The 25,301-nt window shown below is 31.9% G+C and overlaps 1 protein-coding gene across 5 annotated transcripts in view; it reads left to right on the top strand.

Annotated features, from left to right (window-relative positions):
- LOC139087513 (uncharacterized) overlaps positions 1-25,301 on the top strand; it is a 51,733-nt gene that overhangs the window by 9,497 nt on the left and 16,935 nt on the right. For all 5 annotated transcript variants that reach the window (XM_070636348.1, XM_070636349.1, XM_070636345.1 and 2 more), the window contains exons 3-5: positions 23,107-23,232; positions 24,156-24,235; positions 24,328-24,463. In XM_070636348.1, the coding sequence (XP_070492449.1) occupies positions 23,107-23,232; positions 24,156-24,235; positions 24,328-24,463 (342 nt within the window). The remainder of the gene's footprint in view (positions 1-23,106; positions 23,233-24,155; positions 24,236-24,327; positions 24,464-25,301) is intronic.

The following is a 25,301-nucleotide window of genomic DNA, read 5'->3' as shown; positions in this document are numbered from 1 at the left end:
AAAAATCTTTCAGATAATTCATAAAAATCTTGAAAAAAATCTTCATCTGGATCTTCAATTCAAATGACTTGAACTTTAACAAAATTTTCAAGATTCTATTTTTAAAAATTCTCCCGAATATCATCATAAACATCCTTAAAGTTCAACAACTCGTCATTGAAATCGCATTTATGAGTTCAATGTGACTGCTAATTGAGTTGAATTTCATACTGAATGGATCTCAATTAAAGTTAAAATAAGAAGAAAATACATGAAATGTTTCCTTGACAATGACTGTGAAACTGATTCATAAATAGCATATTATTTAGAATCATTTTATATTTAGTAAAGCTTTGAACAGAAAAATCCCTTTTATTGATATGATAGTAAGGTTGTAAGTAAATAAGTACTACCAAATGTCACTTTTTTGTAAACTGATTGATAAATAATTGAAGGGTAAAGTAAAAAATCTGAGTAAGGAGCAATTATTGATGATTTTATGATAATATTTTGATGTTGGTGGTCTTAAGCTGCATGGGTGCACTTTAATTTATATTGTATGAAAATTATGTATCCTAAGGATGGAATTACAAGCTCAAAATGCATCCCCGAATAGCACAAGTTAGTTAATGAATCAAAAATCAGGCTCATGGCTAGCGTGACTCTGATTCTATGTACTGAATTTAGTTTGAATCCAGTACTATACCAGAATCACGTCGTCCTAATGGCGGATTTTGACTAAATACCCCCCCTGCCGCCATGACTCTGGCTTAGTGCCGGACTCCGTTTTTTTAATTAGCAATTCTGAGAAGTGACTTATATTCTGGATACTGGATCTTGTTTTGTGGGTCGGAAAATGACCTGGTTCTTCTATATCTCATTTTGTAGGTCGGGAACTGAATTATTCATTTTCTAAATTGACTTTTGTAATTTGTTCACTATTTCAATTGCATTATACATTTAATAATCTTTCCAAAAGTAAATTTCATCCTTTCCATTTCCAATTCCCCAATTTCACCGTTGATGTTGAAAAGCAATTTTTCATAATTTTTCATTCCACAAATGAATTAATTCTCGCCCTCGAGGGGTCTCTTAATACCTAATTAATTGCCATGAGAAAAATGTACAAACATTGAGTGAGTAGTAAAGAAGATGAAGTGAACGTCAGTACAATTATTAGGAAGGAAACAAACAAAGTCAAAAACCTTTTCCAAATGTACTTTTCCGTCAAAATACACCAACTGAAAAAAAAAATATTTTTTTTTTCGTAAATTGAAAATAAATGTAAAAGTTTATGGCTATACTTACGAAGTTTTCTACTGTAATTTTTTTCAATGGAAACTCTAGTGAATGATAGGAATATAGAACCTTAACTTACAACGAAACTCATCGACATTTCTCCTCTTCTTTGTAATTTAATTTTATAACTTAAGTATTCCCTTAATGTTATTCAATTTTATTTATTGCATTAAATTTAATACATGCGTTTGCTTGCTTTAAGTCTCAACAATGCCATTTTTTTCTCCCCCTCGGTTGACTTTCCGTTTATCGTTTGGAGGTGCACACACAAACGTAAAATTTAACAATTTTTAATGAGTATGTATGAAAAAAGATTTGAATAATAATCGCGTTTGTTATATTTAGAATCTTATGATGATTCGTATTGATTTTTTAAGGATTTTTTTGGGTGGAGAGGAATTTTGACAGATTTTTTGGAGGATAGAGTGGAATCATGCTTCGAATTGAGTCCTAAGTGCTCCTTATCGTAACCGTCTTGATTGTGAGCCTTGATTGTGAGCAGTTTTGAAATTTTATTAGTGAAGTATCGATTTTGACTAGTTTTTATAGCCTTTAGACCAGAAAATATCAAGATCTGAGCAAAAATTGCTTCTAATGTTGCTTGGTAACTGCATTGATGTCAGTATTGTATGAATCCATGTCATATCGACGACCACACTCTATGTAATGCTTGAGAGATCGATTTCTCGTGGGAATCGAACCCACGTACTCAAAAGAAGGATGACACAGATTTTTGATCTGTTGCATAACCACTCGGCCACAGAGACTCTACTCTCGCACTGGCAGTTTCGCCTATACATGGTTCCTCTCCCTCCCTTACTCTCCTCAGACACCTCAATTACATAAGCAATTATTAAAGACCTTATGACATTTAGAATCGTATCTAAAAGATCACGCTGTAATTTTTTTGATCAATATTCTCAACAATTCCCCACAAAACTATCACAAGGACTTATCATATTGAATCCAATTCACAATTTTTTCTACTTAACAACCAGTCTATTGTAGCACACAGCCCATCCACAAATGATTTTGGGGATTTCTTTTTCATTGCCCTTTTTTTTTCTTTATTAAGATATTCATTTGAATATGAACTGTTTAAGTTTTGTGGCTTGTGAGTGCGACTAAGAAATTTTTTCTCTCTCTCACTCACTTTCTGCCAAATTGAATAAAATTACACAAGTTTTTCATTTCTTTTTTCGGTGCTTTGTTGTAAACGAATCAGGTCTTGTTACTCTTATTGTTGTTATGTGTTCACTCACTCCATTTTAAACGGATATGAAGTTTTCTTTTTGGGAGGAAATTTTTTTTTGTTGACTTTCTTTTTCATTTCTTTTGTTGTTGAATGAATAATGTCATAATAGAGATATAAACGAGTGACGTTAAAGCGAGATTTTTATATCGAAAAAGAAGAAGTAAAAAAAAAGTTTTCTTTTATTTCGCATGGTGTTATTTGGTAAATTTTCACAAAAAAAAAAAAAATAATAAAAGTCCCAAAACGAACTTTCGCATAGACGAGAACAGAAATGGAAAGATAGAGCGACAATGAAAGAGAAATTTTTTATGACATTTTACAAAAAATTGTACTTTTGTTGCTGTCCTAAATTCAACGATATATTTTATTTCATAAGAATTATTCTTTAGAGAAAAAAAAAGTATGCAAAAGTGATAAATCAGGTTCATATAATGGAAGAAGTTGAAGAATTTTCTTCTCCGAGACACTTTTAACTTTTTATTCTTAAGGTGAATCTTATTTGGCACAAGTTTTTTTTTCTTGGGTATGGAAATTGTTTGATGTGGCTGACGGCTCTTTTAATGATGATTAATTATGTGGTTTTTGTGGTTTTAGGTAGATTACGGGGGATTAAAAAATGAAAATTATAGGATTTTGAGGTTATAATCATTAGGATTTATTTCTTTTAAATGTTATGTCTTGTTATGTCTTGAAGAATTTTAATCTTTATTTTCTATTTTTAAGTTGATGGGAGAATGGTTTGTAAAATTCAAAAATTGGATAAATATCTATAGAATTTCCCAACAATTAAAGCTCTAATGGGCAGGACGTGGATAGCTAAAGAACGGAAAGAGACAGGACATTTATATGTTTGGGCAGTCCAGATGAATCTTCCACTTAATTCATTCTAGAAAATTCTCAATGCAACGATTTATCAGGCAATTTAACACCTATTACTAAAACATAAAAAATTGCTCAAAAATTTCAAAACCTCCAAATTCTTCTTCATCTAAATTAAGACTCAAGTAACCTTATCTCCTCCATATACGCATCATAATATCCAAATATGTCCTCTACATACACAAAAAAAAAAACAAAAACATAAAAAAGTTTCCACCAAAAATATTTTTTCTTGCTTCCTTCACAGATAGCATTTAATAATTTAACGATTATTTTCATTACTGCAGTGTGAATATGTATACATGTAGAAACTTTTTGCCTACATACACAGAGCATTAATGATTTATTCTAAAGTTCTTTTTTTTCGTATAAGAAAACTTCCATCATAATAATCATCTCATTGGGTTTTTGGTGGATGAATTATGTGTAATTTCCAACTCGCATCATCATAAAATTTATGTTCATACATGTGTGTGTATTTATACTTTGATTACATTCATATTTGCATATGTGTTACATACAGACTATCATGATATAAAAGTAAGAAGACATTATGAAACTTCCTTGTAGACATACAAGGGGCGCCTCTCGAACAGATAAAAGTACACAAATATGGGCGTAAAAATCTCGTGAAGCAAATAAAAAAGTTTTTTTGTTAGATATTGGTGAGATTTGGGGATTTAGTTTTTGGAGCGCATTTTTTGGAGACATTTATTGATTTATTCCCTTTAATTTGGCTTTTTTGAGTATTTTGGGATAGTTTTGGACAAATTTTGAATCACTGTGCCTCATTTACACTTAAATTCCCAAAATAATCTAAAATAAAGCCTAAAAATCACACTATATCAACCCTAGAAACGACAACCCACTTATCTATAACACTTCATCACTCATCTACAACTTTCATATGTTTACTATGCATAATCTATCAATTACTGTGTAAATAATCAACCTTCAAGTTTATTGATTGTATAATCAGTTAATAAAATACTTGATTAATAAGCAATAGCTGTATACACCATGTAATTAGTCAGTAATTAACAAGATATAAATTATGAGGAAAATTAAAAGTTTCTTAGTATAATAAATAAAGTGTGGGTTTATGTGGAATTGGAATGTTGTGAGAATATGAAAGGGACTTGCTTATTTTGCTCAGTTGTACAGATCATATGTGATCCACGGCCTCTCTCAGTTGGCGTCTAAACCTGGTTCTGTAGTTGGCTACCCTTTGCTAATTACCAATACCAATATGTAGAGTAGAGGTGTCAAACCCAATTCCTGAATTTCGTCTGTAATGACCCAAACACCTTTAATCTCAATTCCTGATCCAAATCACAATTTTGGAACAACCATCACTAAAAATTGTTTAACTAGTGAGTGTTCGTCAGACCTCTGCACTCAATAGACCAACACTTTGGAATCAGAGCCACCCAGCCACAACAGTTGAATCACAGCCACTCAGCCAAACCAAAATCAAATTTAAAATCCCAATCTTTTTCTCCAAAGACACCATCAAAATGACACAAATAAGAAAGCTCCTCCTGAGAAGTGATTCCATACGTAAAATACACTCCATATCAATGGCAAAAAAAAAAATGCCTAATGCCTCAGCAGAGCTTTTATTTCCTTTAAAGTGAAAATAAAAATAAAAGGAATATAATATGTAAATTATCCTCATGGGCTAAATAAAAATAAATGGTTATAAATGTGTATAAAGAACTCAGAGATGTTCCTTTCTCTTCTGTATTCTTTTGAATAGACGTGGAGTAAAAAAAAATTTTTTATTCTTCTTCTTTTTTGCTTTTCAAGATGCAATAAACATTTTTTTCTCTACTTCTTCTTAGTTATAATACAGAAAAGAAAGCTTTTTTGATGACTTTCTTTTTAAGGCTCACTTGTCTACTCATACCTTTTTGCCTCCTGGTGCTTACAGCTTCCAATGTTCCTTTGTTTTTTCATTCTTTAAAATTCATTTCTCTTCATCGTGGAATAAAAAAAAAACATGCTTTCTTTATATTCCTTTCCTGCACAGATTTCTTTCATTTTTATTTTGTTGCCTCATCAGCACACACACACACACACACAATTTCCGCTGCTTGTACTGCCACTGATGTACTCTGACATTAAAGTAAGAAACAAAAAAAAAGTAGAAGAAAGTCATAAAAATAGAAGATTTCTTCATGACCTGATCCAAAAGCCATAGTCCTGCCATAACTTGAGATTGTCATAAATAGTTACAGCTGATGTACTTGTCTTAAGTTTTTTTACGATCGTAAATATTAAAAATATTTATGAAATGAGAATTTACGGGAATTTTCGGTTTGAAATGTTGACTTTTCTTGGGGTTTTTTGGAAGGTGTAATGGGATCAGTTGTGAATTTGTTTTTGATTTAATGACTTTATGGTTGTGGTTTATGGAAGATTTTTGTGCTTTTTGGGCGTTGGATGTGAAATATTTTTGGATTAAGATGATTTTATTGGAAAAATTTTAATGGTATTTTATTGTGGCTTTTAAAGTAGATTTTGTTGGTTAAAGGACGACAAAGTCTTGAATTAAAACCAATGTTGAGCAACATGTGTGTCGTGTCACATTAGTGTGTCACCAAGAATTTTTAAAATTTCCATAAATCGCATGCCGTGTGCGGTTTTGATCGTCTATGACTTTTATATGATTTAGACCAGTGATGAGCAATCAATGTGCTCCCAAAAACTTTTGGAAATGCCATGAATCGTATGGATGTGATGCGTTGTTCAAGGCTTGCCACAAAGATGTGTCTCAACATAATCAAGGTTGCTCACCATTGATTTTAGACGAATTAAAATAGTCAATAAATTAACAAACATTTCTCACCATTTAAATTTCACAAAACGTCATTTAAACATTCAACATTCAAAAAGTTATATCTTAAAATTCATCACCATTTACCCCAATTTCCTCTCATTTTCCTAGTTGAGTTATTGTGTGTCTCATCATCAACATAATTTTGAATATTTCGTGCATTAAATTGACAAAAATAAAAAATAAAAGAGTATGTGCTACATTATCCATTGTGAAGAGCATGAAAAATAAATAAAGCAAGTTCATTCACGCTTCGTGCACTGTCTATTCTGGCTTTCGAGTCGAGAGAAAGGATGAAAAAAATAAAATATATATAAAAAAATCCCCACACAACAAAACTAATTTAATTTCGCAACTACTCATTCCATCGTTATTTGACTCTTTTTTTTTTGTGCATTTTAAATAAAGAGTGGATAGGCTATGTGAGTGTATTATGGCGGATTGGAGAAAGTTGAATTATTTCAAGTGGATTGATTTGATTAATTTGTTATTTTTAAGCTGTATTTAAATAAATTGACTTTTGTGTATTAAAAAATGGTCAGAATTGAAAAAAGATTTTCATCTGATTGTAACGGTGCCTTATCATCTACTTTTGCATCTAACTGGCATTCTCTTAGAACTGTCCTACGCCAAGTTGCTTCTGGAGCCTTCTTTAGGGCGCCTACTGCATTATGGATTCCGTCTAAGGGCGGTAAAACAAACTTGTGATTGTATATCAGCATTGGCACTTTCTACTTTATTACTGTTTAGCCATTGATGTGGTTTCATTATTTAAGCTACTCTTCATTCATGCATTTCAAGCATTACGATACATACTCAAGCTTTTAAGCTCAATACCCTCCCAAAAAGCGCTATTAACTCTTCTAAAATCTTAAACAACATATTTTTTTATTATATTATTTTATTCGTCTGAAATAATAAAAAGCATATATACAAAAAAAACATAATATATATATGAACAAAGCTACACTATACAGTTGAGAATGAAAAAGCATATTTTCACTCAATGAAAAGTTTTTTAATGTGCACTTTACGTTTGCCGTTACAATATGAAGCATTCACTCTCATTCATTCCTTTTTTTACCCCAACTACGTCTCATAACAATAAAAAACTTTATGATTTTTTTTTTTTTTGCGTTATTGCATTTCACAATGAGCTTCATGTATCCCGTTGTGCTGATGATGTGTGTTTGTTTAGTGCATTTTTCTCTTTAACAATTTTTACAGTTACGCTTTTGTGTTCAACGGGGCTCATTTTTTTGTGTGTGGATGGGTGGAGATGTAAAGAAACATAAATAATTTACAGAAAATTTTGATAAATTGCTTTCATGTAAAATGGATGAACAGGATTTATTTTGTATAATGGGATGTATAATTATTTTTATCATGTGAATTAATTATTTTTTCTCTGTTTGTGGATGGAATATTTTGCAAATAATTGAAATAATTTGAGCTTTACATGAGCTTTTTTTAAGTCTGAATTGAAATAGTTATTTTACTATGTTTTGTTTATAATTGAGGATGAAATTTACTTAATTATTCTCTTTTGTTTCCGATTTTTTGTTATATTTTACTAATTTGGCAGAATAATTAAATGAATATTTTCAGAAAATTTCAAGTTTTAATTTGAGTTTTTGATAAAAATTTTCATAATTTGCCTTTAGTTTACTCTTTATAAAGTCAAAAAGCAACAAAATTAAAATTTGCAATTATTCCAGAAACTTAAACTTTTTGATAATTGGAGACATTACTAAACAGTACATAAAGCTCTACCGACATCTGCGCTGCTTTTAAAGTGAATGAACAATTTTCTAAACTATTTTTTGCTCTGTCATATTTAGACGTTTGTAAAATGATCCATCTCGAGATGTGTATGTGAAAGTGGATGTCAAAGTTATTTAATCAACAATAAATGGCAGACATTACTGAATTTCTGTATTCCACAGAAAATGAAATATTAGAAGATAGCTAATGGGTTAAAAAAAAAGAAATTTTTTAAACCAGCAATTTCATTCATTTGATTTCAAAAAATACTCAAAATGTGCTTTTTTATTAGGTATAAAATTTGAATGATATTGACATAATTTTTAACATTTTTAAAATAAAAAAAAAATTAATTTTTAACAATAAAAAACTCAAAAAACTTGAATTTTTAACAATTTTGAAATCAAAAAATTGAATTTTAAAATAATTTCTAAAAGTCTTTAATGTTTTTTTGGCATTTTTTTTTTTTGAAAAAAAAAAGTTTTTAACCAACTTTTAACGTCTTTCCTTAGTTCACCTTCCTTTTCCTATAAACACTATCAAAAAAAAAAAATCTTAATAGAGAAAACTTTTTATTGCTTCAATCTTTTCATTCCTTTCTTTTTTCTTTCAAAAAAGCTATTGAATATCCAATTTTTTCTTAACTTCAAAAGTTTTCCACTTTTTTTTATTATTATTTCAATGAAAATTTTTATTCCTAAAACATGAACAGTGAAATAAAATTCCTTTTGTCACTGAATAATACTGTAAGTAGATTGAGACATAATCCTATTAGGATCTAATTATGCACAATCGATACGGAAGTTTTGTTTGAAGAGAAACGAGAAAATTATTCTTGCTTTTTTGATTCCTTCCGCTTCATAAAGCTCGACAAAAATATGTATAGACACATTTGTAAATAAAAAAGAAAGAAATCACATGAATTACAGATCAGTAGATTGATGTGTCTCGTTATCGATTCCGATTCCTTTCAAAAAAATAACAACAACAAGGAAATATGATAAAATGGAATTGAATTGAGTACTCTAGAGGAAATTATGTTAAATAAACGATGTGTTGTCAACGGATGGATGGACATTTTTGGGTTCGTATTTGAAATTTGATCTTTTTGGGTGTTTACACTTAAAGGATTTGGATGAAAATATGAATATCAAAACAATAGGAGAAAAATTTAGAATTAAAGAAAATAATTGTTTTGTTTTTTAGAATATTCAACTTACTTACTTCACTGACCGTGCAGATCAATTGTGATCCATGACCTAACTCAAATGGAGTCTAAATTTGGCTTAATCGCTGAATTCAGTTTCATAATATTTGAGAAAAGCACGAAATTTCGTGAATCTTTAAGCAGAAGACTACTCAGATTTTGAATGGTGACGAGTTGACTTGACTCGGAATTTTCATTCAAATTCTGAGCAGAGCTCAAAGTCAACTCTGATTTTGTAATTAACCGAGTCAATTTTTGTCGATTTTTCCATGCAAAATCTGATTTGACTTCGAATTCTGTCTTTAAGATTTGAATTTTTTGAAATATTTTCTGAATCCAATTCAATTTTGCAATTCAAAAAAATTTCAAAAAATCCTTAAATTTCCAACAAAATTCATAACAATCATGTCACCAACCCTTTCACCACCCAACCAATTTCTCTCTTTTGCAACTGTAACATTATTCCTTTGACAAGAGAAAGCCACAAAATAAAGAAATATCAGCATGTACTCCCAGCATAGCAAGGAAATATGCAAAAATAATAAGTACGACAAAAAAAAAATTAACCTCAGGCAATGTTTACAAATTTATAAGAAATGAGCTCCTTATTTGATATCAAGGATGTAAATCTCTTTTTTGCTTATTTTTTTTTATTGTGAACGAACTGAGAAGATGAAAAATTCAGCTTTGAGTAAAATGAAAAGTTGTAATATTTTCAAAATCTGCTTTCGAATTCAAATAAGCTTTGTTTACTCAATGATAAGTTGTTAGATTGTCTTCAATTTCCTGCTTTTAAAGAGGAAATCATGAAAAGTTGTTTAATAATTGGCTTGTTTAAATCATTTGGAGATTTTTGTTCGTCCTTATTTCATCAATTTTATGTAACATAATTCAGCTTTAAATCCTTTTTTAAAAAAAATTACATAAAGAAATGATTTCGAGTAGTTCAGCTATTATGTAATGATTTTAGAAGGGTTGTGATTTTGTGGCAAAATTGAATGTTAAATAATGAATACTTAAAACATTTTCAATGAGATTATTTTTCAAAAAAAGTCAATTTTTTCGCGTAACATAATCAGTAATCAGGCATAATAGGTAAGGTTTCTCGAGACTGATACTAAGAATTTGCGTAACTTTAATTGGGTGCCGAATTCTGTGAAAATCTTACTTGTTACCGAATTCGTTTAAAATTCAGTCAGTTTAGCGTGACTTTTACTTGGTGCTGGATTCGGGTAAAATTCGATCAAGTCGGTGTGACTCAGACTTTGTGCTGGTTTCGGTTAAAATCCAGTCAAGTTGGCGTAGCTCTGACTTGGTGCCGTATTCGGTCAAAATCTGGCCAGATCGGTGAGATTTCTGACTTTATGCTAGATTCAGATAAAATTCGGTGAGACTGACGTGACTCTGTTTTATTGTCGACTACGGTTGAAATCCTACCAGGCCGGGTGACTCTGAGTTAGCGTCGGATTAGGTTATGATTTCATTTAGAATCCGACCAATCCGAATGACCAATTATGCCGGATCTGTCTATCGGAAAGATTTTACCGATCAATTAACCAACTTCTACTATTTGAAAAAGTGAACAGCCCCCTTTCATCTAAATTCAAATTAAAATTCATTTCTGCAATTCATTCTAAAGCACTGCTGATGCACTTACGTTTGTACATTTTTATTCCACTGATTCTCTTCAACAATCCCTTTCATCTCTTGTATTTTAAATATTGTCATCGACACACAGATGAAAGCGTCACTATGAATTAAACAAAAAAAAAAGAATAAAGAAAAACAATTTAAAATTTGTAAAGAATAGGATTATGAGAATATCATATGCTTCATTCAGCTACACATTTCATTATATGTATATAAGTATTCTCAAAGAAGCAAAAAAAAAGAGATTATTTTCATTTTGATGGAAAATCCTCTTTTTGCGTTTAAAATGTAGCTTTGAGCTTTCATGAGTAACTTATGACATAATTTCAAATTTTAATGAAGATACAGTTATGCTAGTTTCTGCAATGAGAGTACGGAGATGATTTGGTTTGTGTTATTTGATAGCGCAATATTCTGTGATGTTGTTAGGGTGTTGGGTTGTTGATTGAGTTGGTAAATTTTAGGATATAATGGGAAATTGGAATTTGATTGGTTTTTGAGCGCATTTAGATGCGTTTCTTGGGTAATGATAGTTTAATGAGTGAAGATACGCCAGAGTTCCCGCTCAAACCTAGATATACAGCTGCCAACTAGGATCCCGAACCGCTCCTTTAGCAATATTTCTACCTGCAGTCTTCAAGGCTCTGAACCGCGTTCTCATTGCATATGATTCGAAAAAGGACATGTCAAAACCTTCCCATGCCAAGTCTCTAACCCATGATCCCTGAGTCGGCATTGCATCAAAAAATCATAAAAATTTCAATCCAATTATCAAACTGTTGACTTCAACACCCCACCAAAGACACAAAAATATTTATCAAAAAAACATGCTAAAAATACAATTTTCATATTTATTTGCATACACTCGTCAGACTCACAATTTCCAAGTATGTCTCTCTGTATTCAGAATGATAACTCTGATGATGCCACGGAGAGTAGTTTAAATAATGAGTGCAAGCACAAAAACTCATAATTGTTTCACATATTCAAACAGCGAAAATTCGTGAAATATACACATTAAAGAAATTAAATATGAGTCAAGAGTAGCACACAGAATTTTTTTTATTTTTCTGATGACTAAAAAAATATCAACACACAGAGCATGATTAAACAAAGCATGAGAGCAACAAAAATTTCTGTCTCTCACAGCAATGAAATAATAAAAAAAAACCAGAAATTTTTGTTCAAATAACGAGACATTTGACATTCGACATTTGCATAGGAAGTTAACAAGCATACATGCATATGCGGTATGAATCGAATGTGAGGCAATGAACTGAGTTGTGATGATACATGTATCTATAATAAAAATGAATAAAAAATTTATCAACACAAAAAATAAGAATTTTTGCTTTAAGCGATGATATAGATTTACATTGTGAGATGATTGTGGCTTGATCATTCACATGGGATAGTGACCTGAGCGGATTTTTTTCTAATGAAAAATGGTAGACGCTTTCATTTGCAGTCTCTTGGAGTTGTGTGAATGTGTTGCATATGTTGTCTTGTGCTGCACTTAGCGCAACACCATTAGATACTAACCCTTTGGGTTCTCGTAAGGATAGAGCGCTATCCAAGCCACATAGTAGGGTGGAGACAAACTGGACAATAATTTTATAGGTTGCACTGACCTAACAAGCCACCAGCCTTAATCCCAAACCCCCGAAACTCAAAGTAAACCAAATCATAATCCATCTGCATCTCATAATCTTTAATATTGACATTTCTAATACAAAAGTCATGTTTCTATCTGCATAAACATGCAATTCATCACATTTACATCTAATTTCACTAACAACTGACTTATTAAGTCATTTTCTGTATAAACTTCAACCTCAAAAAGCTCTTCTAGACAAAATCTAACCATAACAACGTTCTTCAATCCCATTTTCCATTTAAAGCTTACAATTTTCCATGTAAAAATTCCTTAAAGTAAACTACTTACATCACGACATGTTGAATTTTTCAAACATAAAGAGTTCACTGGATGACTTCTTACTGTGATAAATCTGAATCTATCTGTTGACTGCTACCTACGTACATACTCCAACGTATGTCATCGTAAATTCAATTGAAAAGAGAAGAAAAAAAAAGGAATCATGTAGATGATATTTATTATTAACATCACACCGGAGATAAGCGAATTGTTGAAGTTGTAGTAGAGAGTGAGGGTAAAAAAAAAATTGAAAGTCAGTCAACAAAAGCATGTGAAAGAGAAAAATGAGACAAACGATAAAGAAGTGGAAAATTTGTTTTGTCGATTGAATGAGATATATTGTAATGGGAGCTTTCTATAGCATCTGTTGAATTAATCTGATTGATCTTTAACTTGAGTGCATTTTTTCAAGATCATATGAACAAATAATTGATAACTTAATCTAGTATTAGAGGATCAGGAGATAGGCTAATCCCAAATAGCACAGTCGAATAATCGATCCGAAATTCGGTGTTAGATCGACATGACCCTGCCATGATGTCGGATTTAAATCGAATCCGACGGCAAGTCAGGTTTACGTCAGCTTAAGGTCGGATTTTTCATCAATCAACCGATTTGATCTATTTGGGCATATAAAAAATCTATGGCAAATATTTGAATAAGATACTAAGTCACAGGCATCAAGCTATTAGTTCAGTAAGATTTTATAAAACTGTGTTGATTATATTTAGATAATTTACTAAATCTAAGAAGTTATTCAATTTACGTCCATTGAAAAAGTGAGTCACAGTGGCTCGGTGATCCAGTGCTTTGGTTCTTCTAGCTGATTTATTACTCAACGAGTGATCGTTGGTTCGAGACTAGGACTATCACAAAAAATGTGACTCACAGCCGCCCTTTGTTAAGTACATACAATAATGTCATTACAGGAATAGTTCGAACTACACTTCTGTAGCTCTAAGTTTGATCAGAAGGTCTGGTTATTTCTTTACTAGTTAAGCTTTCATTAACTTTGTGATGCATACGCAATTATGGATCTTAAGGTCTAAACAGGTACTCTTCTTCTCTATAAATTCAACCCGATTTTATAAATACAGTTCAAACTAAAACTCATTAAAAACAATATCAACTCATAGAACTTCTCTAACTTTACTTCAAAATCAATTCAATTTTCACTTCTTTCTCATCCAACTTCTTTCTCAATACTCAATACACTGAACGAGAAGAGATGAAAATCATCTTACAAATCCAATAAATCAGATGATGATCCTTCGTCTTAGCTTTGTTTTTACGAGTATAGATCATAAAAAAATATCAACAGCAACAGTCTATGATTCTATTCGTAAATAAAAAAATTCTTCAATCGCTATAAGAAATTTTTTTTCTCATCATCAAAAGAATGATTCTGTAAATGGATGTGGATGAAAATTCTCTTCCTTGCTATTTTTTTTTTTGTCGAGGCTTTTTGTGCCATAATGGAGCTGTAAAGAAGAAAATGGGGGCATATTTTATTTAATGTTTACGAAGCCACACATTAGACATTAAATTGATTTATCTTTCACTTTTTTTATGTATCTCATGTATTTGATTCTATTTTATGCTTCCTCTTCTCCTCTATACATCTGGCTCCACATCATCTTCATTAAGGGTGAGAGAGAGAGCAATGTCGTTGATTTTGTGACTTTATTTAATACACTCGCTCTATGCTATTGGATGTACGGTGCTTTTCTTCCTTCTTACTATATAAATAATTTTTTTTTTATAACATTCAGTCACTCTGTTTAGTCGCATTCCATTAACGTTGATTGAATATCGGAGAAATATCATAAAAATTAACGATTTTATTCATTGGATTGATTGGAATACGAGGGATGATGAATTAGTTTGGATGATTTTTGAAGGATGTTTGGATAAAAAGCGCAATTTAAAGGTTTTGGTCAAAGGTTAAAGGTACAGAATGGAAATAGAACTGACATATAAGCTATGTGGTATGTGTTTAGTGGTTGTGATGAGCTGGAGATGCAGTTAGGCGCCCTCAGGATGCCAGAATGCTGTTTACCTCTTGTAGACTCCTTTGTACAGTTAGTTTCTGGGATATTAAAGTGTAAGCCCTCTATTCCTATCCTGTTTTTGAGACTATCCTTAAGTGGACACATTCCGGCATTGTTCGATCGTTAGTGATAACAGCGAGCCTTTAGTCCATCAATGAGTCAGATCAATAGGTTCTTTTGCAGTAGCAGATTTGATAAACGGGTTGGATATGGACGGATTGATTTGATAGAAGCTATCGAAAGATAGAGTCAGCTTTAGACATTCTCAAGAGAGGCAATGAGCCCATGCGCTTCAAATGAAAGAAGTTATTTGAGTTAAGCCATATTTACATTCATCTCAAGCTTCAGCCAGCAATTAATCATCATACCAGACAAACTGCTCCATAGTTAACCCATATTCCATTAAAAATCCCATAAAAGAAAAAGAGCAAAATGAATGCAATAACTGTAAAGTTTACAATACGTAATCTAATTTTCTCTGATTAAGTTGACTCATAGTCAATCTTTATGACTCCTTTCTTCCCTATTTTTTATTCATTTTCACACTTTTTTTCTGCTTGCAGAAATTCAATAAAAAATCTACTTTCTTTATTTCACCCTCAAAGTGTGGTTCTAAAGTCAATTAAGAGTCTGGCATTTTCTCGGAGTTGATTAACGTGAATGTAGCAAATGCAAAAATTATTCACAATTTTATGGCTCATAATAAAATTTGCCAACTACACAACATCTGACTTTTATTAATCAAAATGTCTGAGAAGTTTTTAAAGCAGTAATTTAAAATTTATTCCTCATGACAAATTTTAAGTCTTTTTGAAAGCAATTATGAATTTTTGTTGTGCAAATTCTTATTGTCATTATGTAAAAATAATTGTTTTTTGTTGTTATGTGAGAAAGATTTAGAAGACAAAAGGGATTGTAAATTAAGATAAATGTAGATTTTGTAGAAATTATTAGGAAAATGCATAGGGAGTCGTTCATTTATTACAGAACGCTATTAGAGGAGAGTTGTAGGGTGGTTGACCCTAGCAAGGCAAAGAACATACTCTTAAGAGCAGAGTGAGCTTAAGAGCACGATCGTAAGAATGTTTAGCTACTATATTTAAATAGGACGAGCTCGTGGAAGCATGTTCTTTGGCTTTTAGGTGGATTACTTTATGAAACCATGCTCCGACTTTTGGAGTCTTACCTAGACTTCAAAGTCTTATCTAGTCTTTGCCTAACCTAGGCCTTGGAGCCTTACCTAAGCCTTGGAGTCTAATCTAAGCCTTGGAGCTTACCAAGGCCTTGGAGCCTAATCTAGGCCCCAAGTCGAAGCATGGTTCCAGTAACATCACAAAATGCTTTCCATCTGTCTCTATTGCTGGCTAAACTTTAAAACTTGTACAAAATCTCTGTTCTTTGCCATGGAAGGAAGAGGATTGGTCTATGCAAACAATGCATAGAGATCTTGCTACAGAGGGTGGGTAGGGGTTGCCATAAAGTCGATTGTTAAGTGAACTTTCTCTTTTGTACCTCAAATTAAATTAATTAGTATGTTTCATCTTACAAAATAATTCTTTGACTTAACCATAGTTCAGGAAAAAAAAATTAGCAGACTTATACATGCAAAATTTTAAACTTTAAATTTATTGAATTCACAGAATTTTCTACCTTAATATTTTCAATTCAAGAATTTCTTTTTCTATCATAACTTCAAAATGGCATGGTAACAAATTGTAGAATAATTAAATGTTGTTGTTCTATCATAATGATTGAGTATGAATAAGATTACTGCAAATTTTTCAGGTCATATAACTCATCAGTCTTAAAATACAGAAATATTTTATTACAATTTATAAAATTCATTAAAACAAAATATGGAAATAACAAGAAAAGTTTTCTATTATTTACTCAGAATTTTAAAGTGGTTCTGCACAATGTTTCATAAAATTTCATTACAATGTGCTAGACTCAATTCCTAGATACCCCAGATGCTTATTTAAGCAAACATTATATTTTCAAGATTTAATTTAGCAGTTTAAAGTTCATTTATTTAACATCAAACCTCAACAATTCATTTATTTAGGGATGAATCTTTTGCTACTTTCCAATTTTTTTGTTCAGAAAAAAGAATCACGTTTATCGAATATGTGAACGTTTCCTCAATTTTTATCATTATGTACGAGAAAATGTCTGTAATCAGGAAAAATCAACAAGATATTACGCGTCATTGGGCTTTATTACTCATTAATTTAACATTCCGAGAAAATCTAATCCGGAATATGTTTTGTGTATTGAATATTGATGTATGGTGAAGGAAATTAATTTGCAAGGGATGGGAACTGTTTGGTGGGATTTGGTGCTGTGTGAAGGGATCATTTACATGGGGTTCGTTGGCATCGTGGAGTTCATAGGGCATCGTAAGGATCATTTGTAATCAAAGGGTTCATGGAGCATCTTAGGACTCATGGACTGTCTTGTTTAGAATTGTCAAGGCTCTAATTTAGAAAAGCCTCTAATTTAGTACAGACTTCAGCGTCGATTTTGATTTTGGTGAGTTTTTGGAGTCAGACTTCCCATAATCCTACCAAATCTGATCTATTTCACTAAAAAATCATTAAAAATTGAACAAGTTCCTCTTAATCAATCCCAAAAATTCCATCCCTTTCCGCAACTTCCCCACTACTTATATCTTCCAAAAACAACCATTCAATAGCACTCAAAATATCTTGAACAAATTAATTCATTTATTTAAGCAATTCAAAAATCACTCAATTGATATATATTCGTGTACACATAAACATGCCCTTAAACCGACGCAGCTTGAATTTCAAATTGATTTATTTTCTATCAAATTAGCGGTTCATTATGGCTTCATTATTTACTCATCATGCCATGCGAGTTTGCTTGTGCGAGCTCAAAACGAGAAATTTATTATTTGAGAGTCATGTTGTATGGTTGGGATGGGACTTGTGTGTAGTTAGTTGGATATTGTAGTGATGAGGTTGAGTTGCTTACTTCGCTGGTCGAACAGATCAAGTGTGATCCATGATCTTTCATACATGTCGCCTAAAACTAGCTCTATCGCAGGCAAAAATCATTCCATCCAAAAATTCCTCAACCTAACTTCATACAAGTCCAAAAAAATATTAATTTCTTCATACTAAGTAGATTTGTATTTAATGTGCGATTGATTAAACTCATACAGGATAATTAAGACACATTAATCTTGTTTTACTTCCAACCGCTATAGCAGCAAAACTATTACAACAAGAATCATTAAATGTTCATATGATTAATGCTCATTTCGATAAGATTTATATGACAATTATGAGTTTCCATTGTGCTTCTCATTGAGCTTATAATAACCACCATACAATGGAAAAAATGCAGCAAAAAAATAAAAACCGGCAATGGCAGTAAGAAAATAAAGAAAATGAAGTGAAAATTGGAGGAAATAAATGGAGACAGAAAAGTTAACAAAAAATAATAATAAAAGTTTTATTTTATTTCTAGTTGTTACGAAAAGGAAATGAAGATAGTTTGCTGAAAATTGTCACTTTAGGAGTGGGTTGGCTAGATTGGTGGTTGAATGTGTGATTCATAAAATTGAGTGTAATTAGGTAGTCTGGTTAGGTAGGGCTTAGCAGGGACCTAAGTGTGAAGGACATATCTCGAATGGACAGCAAAATTACGTTAGGACTTGTCATAAACTGGACTTTAATTTGCCAGCAACTTGGTGTAACGTATTTTTTGTCCACTCGGGTATCAATTGTGATCCATGGACCTGACTCAGATGGACCAAGACCTAAATCTTGATCTATCGTTGACTACTCCCAATACCAAGTGCAATATTGTCACTATCAACAGCCTTTTATCAACAGTTCTTTGGTCATCCACGTAAACACGACCAAACATGTAGTGAATTTTCGAAATTTTTAAAATATGTACAAGCAACGGCAGGCCTGAAGGGAATGAGTTTGAAATACAAAAGCAAGAATCCCATGGTTTAAGGACTTAGGTTCAATTACCATCAAATCTTGTCCAAATCAAATTTGCTTGAATTTAGCAACGACAACTGCCTCGTACTTGGCACCAAAAAAGTTTGTCAAAAGCCAGTGTCGTGCCAGTTTTCCTCCTTTTTAATCGCCAAGTTCTACTTCACAGTAAACTCATGCCAATTTAATAACAGATTGTTAAACTTGTGCTTTTCAGGACATCCGACAGTTGATTTGATAACCGAAAAAAAAACTGTTTTAAAGTAATTAAAATTCTGCGCTACTTTCCACTTTACTGTTGTAATCTCCAGTAATTTTCCAACTGACTTCCTTCTTTACTTTGCCACTATATATATTTTTTTGTAAATTCACTCGTTACCACAATACACAGTTGAAATAAAAGCATTTATGTTTTGATAATTTTTGTGCAATGGAGAGACAATAACAGAAAGATATTCCCGTTTTTTTGTGCTTTGCTGTGTGTTGCTTCAAGTGTTGTAATTGATGGTAAAAGTTTTTTTCCAGTTTTTTTCTTCTTCTCTTTTTTTAAGCGATGAACAAAATAATGTAAGAAACTGAAAATAATAAAGAGGAGAAAAACACTCGAAAAACTTTTTTTGTGCTACTGATGCTAGTGCTGTTGCTAGTTGCTCTAACAATAATTCACATTAACATTTAATTTAAACGGAGGAAATTAATAGAGACAATACTGAGTAGTGAGGGTATAAAAAGTGAAAGAGCAAAAGTGCAGAGGACTTCAGTGATAATTCTTTTAATTTTCTTGCCAGTCATGGACACATCTATCTATTTCTCATTTTTTTCTTTTTTTGCTTTTTTGCTCTGCTCATTCTCCGTCTTTTAGTTATAAGTTCTTCATGCTCCATAAAATATTTCCCTTCTATTTTTTAGTTCCATTAATTCTCATTCATTGCTTTATAGACTATTTCTAGTGAAATGGAATTGCAATAGGGGTTTTTTTCGGTGATGTGATGCGATGGAGGGTTTTGACTGTGTTTTGACAATTTGTTTGGGCGACTTAGTGCTTCTGTGATTATTTTTTTGGAATTTTAAAGAATCTCATCTGATTGAGATTTTAATCCATTCTCAATCCATCAGATGCTATTGTATCATAAAAACTCAATCAGATAACTTTACTATTAGGATTACAGTAGACATCCAGGCACACTCTGTACCTTACAGTAAAACATGTCCAATATAAATATCTCGGAAGAGAAAAAAAATGAGACATGCTGAATCGCATATAATTAATATAAATGTAGTCGACAATGTTGGATTCAGAGTTGTTATCGAAGGGTGACAAATTGTCTTGCAAATGTTTTAATGTTTAGTTCGTAAATCCCCCTCATCATAATTTCCTTTTTTTGCTGTAAGCAGATACATTAACAAAAGAAGAAGAAAAGAGGCGAATTGCAATTTTTAGAGCATAAAAATCCCCTAAATGACCCTCACTTTTAACTTCTTTTTCTATTCTGTTTACATCTCTCCTACGCTCTATTCTCGTAACCTACCCTTACTTTATTGTTGTATTTTTAAGCACCAAAAAAAAATTTTTTTTTTGCCATTTTTCAGTACTTTTTATTCTTTTTTTTCTCCTCTTCTTTTGAACCCATTAAATTAAGAAAAAAGCGAAATAGCAGGGCGAATTGTTTGTATACAAAAACATACATCTATAAAATTTATTTGTAAGTTAACGCAAATGGAGGGAGGTTGGAAAGGAAATAGGAAGAAAATAGGAAATTGTGAAGAATTTATAAAGTTTTGGGAGTGCAATGTTGGAAGAGGGGATTTAAATTGTTCAGTATGTGCAGTTTGTCTGTAATTGTTTGTAGTTTTTGTCAAGTAATTATCATGAATGATGAGGCAGCTACTCTAATAGACAAAGAGAACGCTTTTAGGTACCGTAGTGGTCTCTCTGAATCTGATCATAAAAGGATGCTCTTTGTCTATTAGATTTAAGTGCGTTTCTAGTCGAATAGATAAGGTGGCTCAAATTTGGTATGGTGACGCAAAAGTCATGTGTTCGAATCCAGCCATATCCTAATTTATCTTTTTTCGAAAGTTTAAATCTTTTGAATGCTTAATGAACGAGGTCAAGCCACGATTGGCCCTCTGGGCAACGTTAGAGTAAGGAACGGATCAAGAACGCCCTCAGGTTCAGTTTATTCGAAACCTAAATAATAGTTCCGGACAGTATGTCGTCTATTCAGAGTTCATGTATGCCTTAAAACACAGAAATTACTCTACAGTACCTAAAAGCTGTCTCTTTGTCTATTAGGGTTGTCGTATGTGAAGAGTATATCGTCTGAAGAAACATCACTTCCGAACCGTCCCCAAATATTTACTGTCGATTGCTTTTGCATCTCTAACAACATTATGCCACACTATTTGCTATTTTATAGCAAAAAAAATGCACTCCAACCCTTGAAAAATGCAGAAAAAATCTTACTGCTTCCATCATTGTTCACTCTTACTTCTCCATAGACACAGTCAGCCAACGAAGTGAAATTTATTTGAAAACTTTATTTCTACGAAACGATAATGGAAAAAATTGTTTTGGTTATTATGCAGACAATTTTATAAGCTCAGCAAATGTTTCACAATGTTAATTTTATTCTTTTACAGTGGTTTGAGGTGGAACCCCTCCTTTGTAGAAATGAATTGAAAATTTCGAAGGGATCATGCAGTTTCTTAGTAGAATTAAGATTTATGACATAAAACCATGGTTGAGTAATATCTCTATCATCAAGGATCAACATTTGTGTCATCTTCATTCAGAATTTTTGATGCGAGAAATTTTAAAAAATTTCTCCTTTGAGAATTTCTTTCCTTTTTCTTTTTCTTGTCTTTATTTTTAGTTCCATTTTGAAAGTACTCTATCATGCATTAATAAATCTTTTGCTTACATTTGCAATTAAACTAATGTATGAAAAAAATGATAAAAAACAGCATGTCCTTTGTCAAAAACAAATAGAAAAGACCTCTATAACACTTCATTGTGCTGTCAAAGAACAATAAAAGTTCAGATATGAATAGGAATAATGACTTTCTTGTTGACTTCTTTCATACGCATTAGAGTGAATTATATGTTTGTTGGAAATGGCAAAGAAAGAAGGAAGATAGGATGTTGATTTTTTTTTAAAACAGGGATGGTTTTAGAGGTTATTCATAATTATTCTGATTGTGTGTGCTCTTAAGGAAGGAAGGAAATATGATTGTAATGGCTCTGAATGCATTAATGCGTTTACTTTGAATGGATCATGTGACTTACTCTGTATATTCTAGTGCTGCTTAGTTTTAAGTTCCTCGAAAGCAGAAGGTGTCGAAATGACCGACAATTCGACTTCTAACGAATTGACTTTGCCCTGAGGCTTGATTTCAAAGAATATGACCTGAAGCCAGAGTCATGCTGGTCCGAAACTAGATTTTCCATTATTATGCCATGTGTCTTCTCTCGATTCGTGTCTCAGTGATCAACATTAATGGTTTCAAATTAAGGCATAACTTGGGTTCGGCCATGTGCATAGACCTGAAAAATTCGGCTGTACCTTATAGTTCGTGGAGGACTGCAGGTCAGCATTTTTGTCAGCAAGCCTCCAGTTTTAAATGAACCCTAGTCTAAATCCAACCCGATTAAAATACGAAGAATCTCAGATTTCCGTTGAGCTTATCTACTTATTTGACATAAAGATACTTCCGTCAAACTGACTGCTGCTGCACAAGCCATGAAAAACGACTGAATCCCATCCTGTTTTTTTATACATCAGAATAAAAAAAATATCCATTTTCCTTTTACATTGTAACAGTCATTTTGTATGCAAGCAACCGAACAAATTCTTTTGTAACTCATTTTTATGCTTCGACACAAACAAACGGCCAAACCACATGAGATGCATTTAAAAATAGCAACAGAGAGCTCAATTCAGTAAAAAGCCGTCCTTTATGTGCACAAAACTGTGTAAAAAGGAAGAAAAAAGCTTTTTTCTTTGTGGTCTCTTTTTCAGCTTCCTGCAAATGACTGTTTACATAAAGTATCACTTTTTTCCATCTTGTTCATAATATGCATGAATACCAACAATAATTTCAATGGAACAAAAAAATAAAAAAGAAGATGAGCCTTTTTGACGATTTTACTTACAACGCTTGTCGACATCCAAGCTCAAACAATTGTTCTCATTTTATATACATTTACATTTTAATTATTTTGAAATCTTTTTTACATTTTCCTCTACTTTTTTCTCTTCATTTACAGTAATCCACTCTTTAAGAGATGTTCGTGTTAAGATACCTTCAGCTGTCCGCAAATCTGATACCGTTGTTCTTAACTGTTATTATGATATGGAAGGAGATAGTTTGTATTCTGTAAAGTGGTATAAAGGTAAGTTTTTTTTTTGATGTTTTTTAGATTATGTTTTTACTCTTGATGTGAATGTTTGGATGGAATTAACAAGGAATTAAGAGGATTTGAAAAATATAATTTGTTAAGTATTAAGTTTTTAATGCATTTTTGTTTTGAATCACATCAAGGAATGCAGGCTTTAAAAGAATTGAAGTTATGGCTTTTAGGAAGGATTTTCAATGATTTTATCAAGATTTTAAAGTAATTTTGTCATATTCTTTGCAATTTAAATAATAATTTATTCCCCACATACTTGAAAGCCCCTTTTCATTTGAGAATTGAATCTGTTTTTGAATTACGAAGAATAAACATCCTGAATAGCAAAAATTGAATAATCATACAAATATGAGGACGTAACCGAAGTGTCTCTGATTTGGTGTCGGATTATATTTGAATCTGGAACCATGCTAGAGTCACGCAGGTCTGTTGCCGGAGATTATATCGATTAAACCAACGTATGTTAGTTGGGCATCCATATGAAGTTCTTACCCGATCGGGACATATTGAATTGCTGCCACCACTTGGTTCTAAGTTTACTGCCGCATCGTCGCTGTGGTGGCAGCATTTCAATATGTGCCGATCGGGTAATTAACTTTGCAATCCATAAAGAGTTATTAATAAGTGAACGCCTTTCATCATTGTTAGACAATTCAGTTTTGAACCTTAAACATTGTTAAAACCACTCAAATAACCTAAAATAGTTACATCCAACTACTTTGGAAAAATAACTCTCAAATGTGTTAAACTCATGAAATTCCCAGACATACTTAATTTTCCCAGACAAAATTCCATCCAGCAACTTTATCCCATCTTGAATCAAAACTAAATTGCAGATTTTTCATTTAAAAAAATCTTTTTCCCTTTTTGCTCATTAAATTTATATGCTTGTTTACCATTAACAGGAAGAAGAGAGTTTTACCGTTATTCGCCAAAAGAAAATCCAGCAATGAAAACATTCCCAATTGCAGGTGTTCATGTTTTGGTAAGTATCACAACAACAAAAAACTTAATTGCAAGGGATTTTTTTGTACAAAAACTTAATCTCGAAAAATCTTTTTACATTTTAATTTACAGCAATCAGCATCAAATGAAAGTCAATTAACACTTTCAAGCGTTACACCGGCAACGACAGGAAAATTTTCATGTGAAGTGTCCGCAGACTTTCCATCATTTCACACGATGATCGTTTCTGGTGACATGGAAGTTGTTGGTATGTCATGATTATATCTCATTTTATGTTGAAAAGTTTATTTCATAATTATTATGAACTCAGAATGGTAATTAAACATGAAAAGAATGTTTTTACAAGCACGATGGACTCCTTTTTTGTTTGTTTGTCACTGAATTGAATGAAAAATGCGATTTTTTTATCTCTCATTCCCCGCAAACTTGTTTTTAACTTTGCTTTATAGCCGGGACTATAAAAAAAAATGGAAATAATTCTCATGTGAAACTTTGTATACTTTTGTATTTCTTTTAATGAAATACGGGCTTTGAAATAATAAAAAACTATATCTATAAAGATATAAAGAAATTAAATTAAATGAAATACAACAAAAAAAAATGTGAACCAGACAACTATAGAAATTCCCATGCATGTGATTTAGTGGGGGTTGAAATTTTATAGATCCAAAGTTTTGAATGAGGAAATGAAACTAAAGTTTGTGGATTTGTGGGTTTGATGTTTTATGGCTGGGAATTTTAATTGCACTTTCTTGGACTTTTGGTTTGAGGAATTGTGATTATCAGGGTGTCTACTTATATATGAAGACATCTTGAAGATCTGAGAATATGATCCTTAAACTGTAACTTGCAGTGCACTCCAGTGCGTTGCACATTTGTTTGGCTCATAGACTATTGTAACAATAGAATAGCATTGAATAAAGCTCTGGAATTGCCGAAGTCGATAAATTATTGCGATCTGTTCTCTAATCTTTTAATTCCATTTATTGAATTCAAATTAAGGATTCCATATACTAAGACCGAGACAACTTCTTAGTCTCGATCTCAAGATTTGTTGATAACTGCGAAGAATTTTCTTGTAGTCT

Source organism: Chironomus tepperi, unplaced genomic scaffold (assembly GCF_022539635.2).
Source record: "Chironomus tepperi strain 1889 unplaced genomic scaffold, CSIRO-AGI_Ctep_v1 contig_123, whole genome shotgun sequence".
Classification (NCBI taxonomy): Eukaryota; Metazoa; Arthropoda; class Insecta; order Diptera; family Chironomidae; genus Chironomus; species Chironomus tepperi.
Note: the sequence above shows the minus strand (reverse complement) of the source record. Positions and strands in the feature narration are given on the sequence as shown.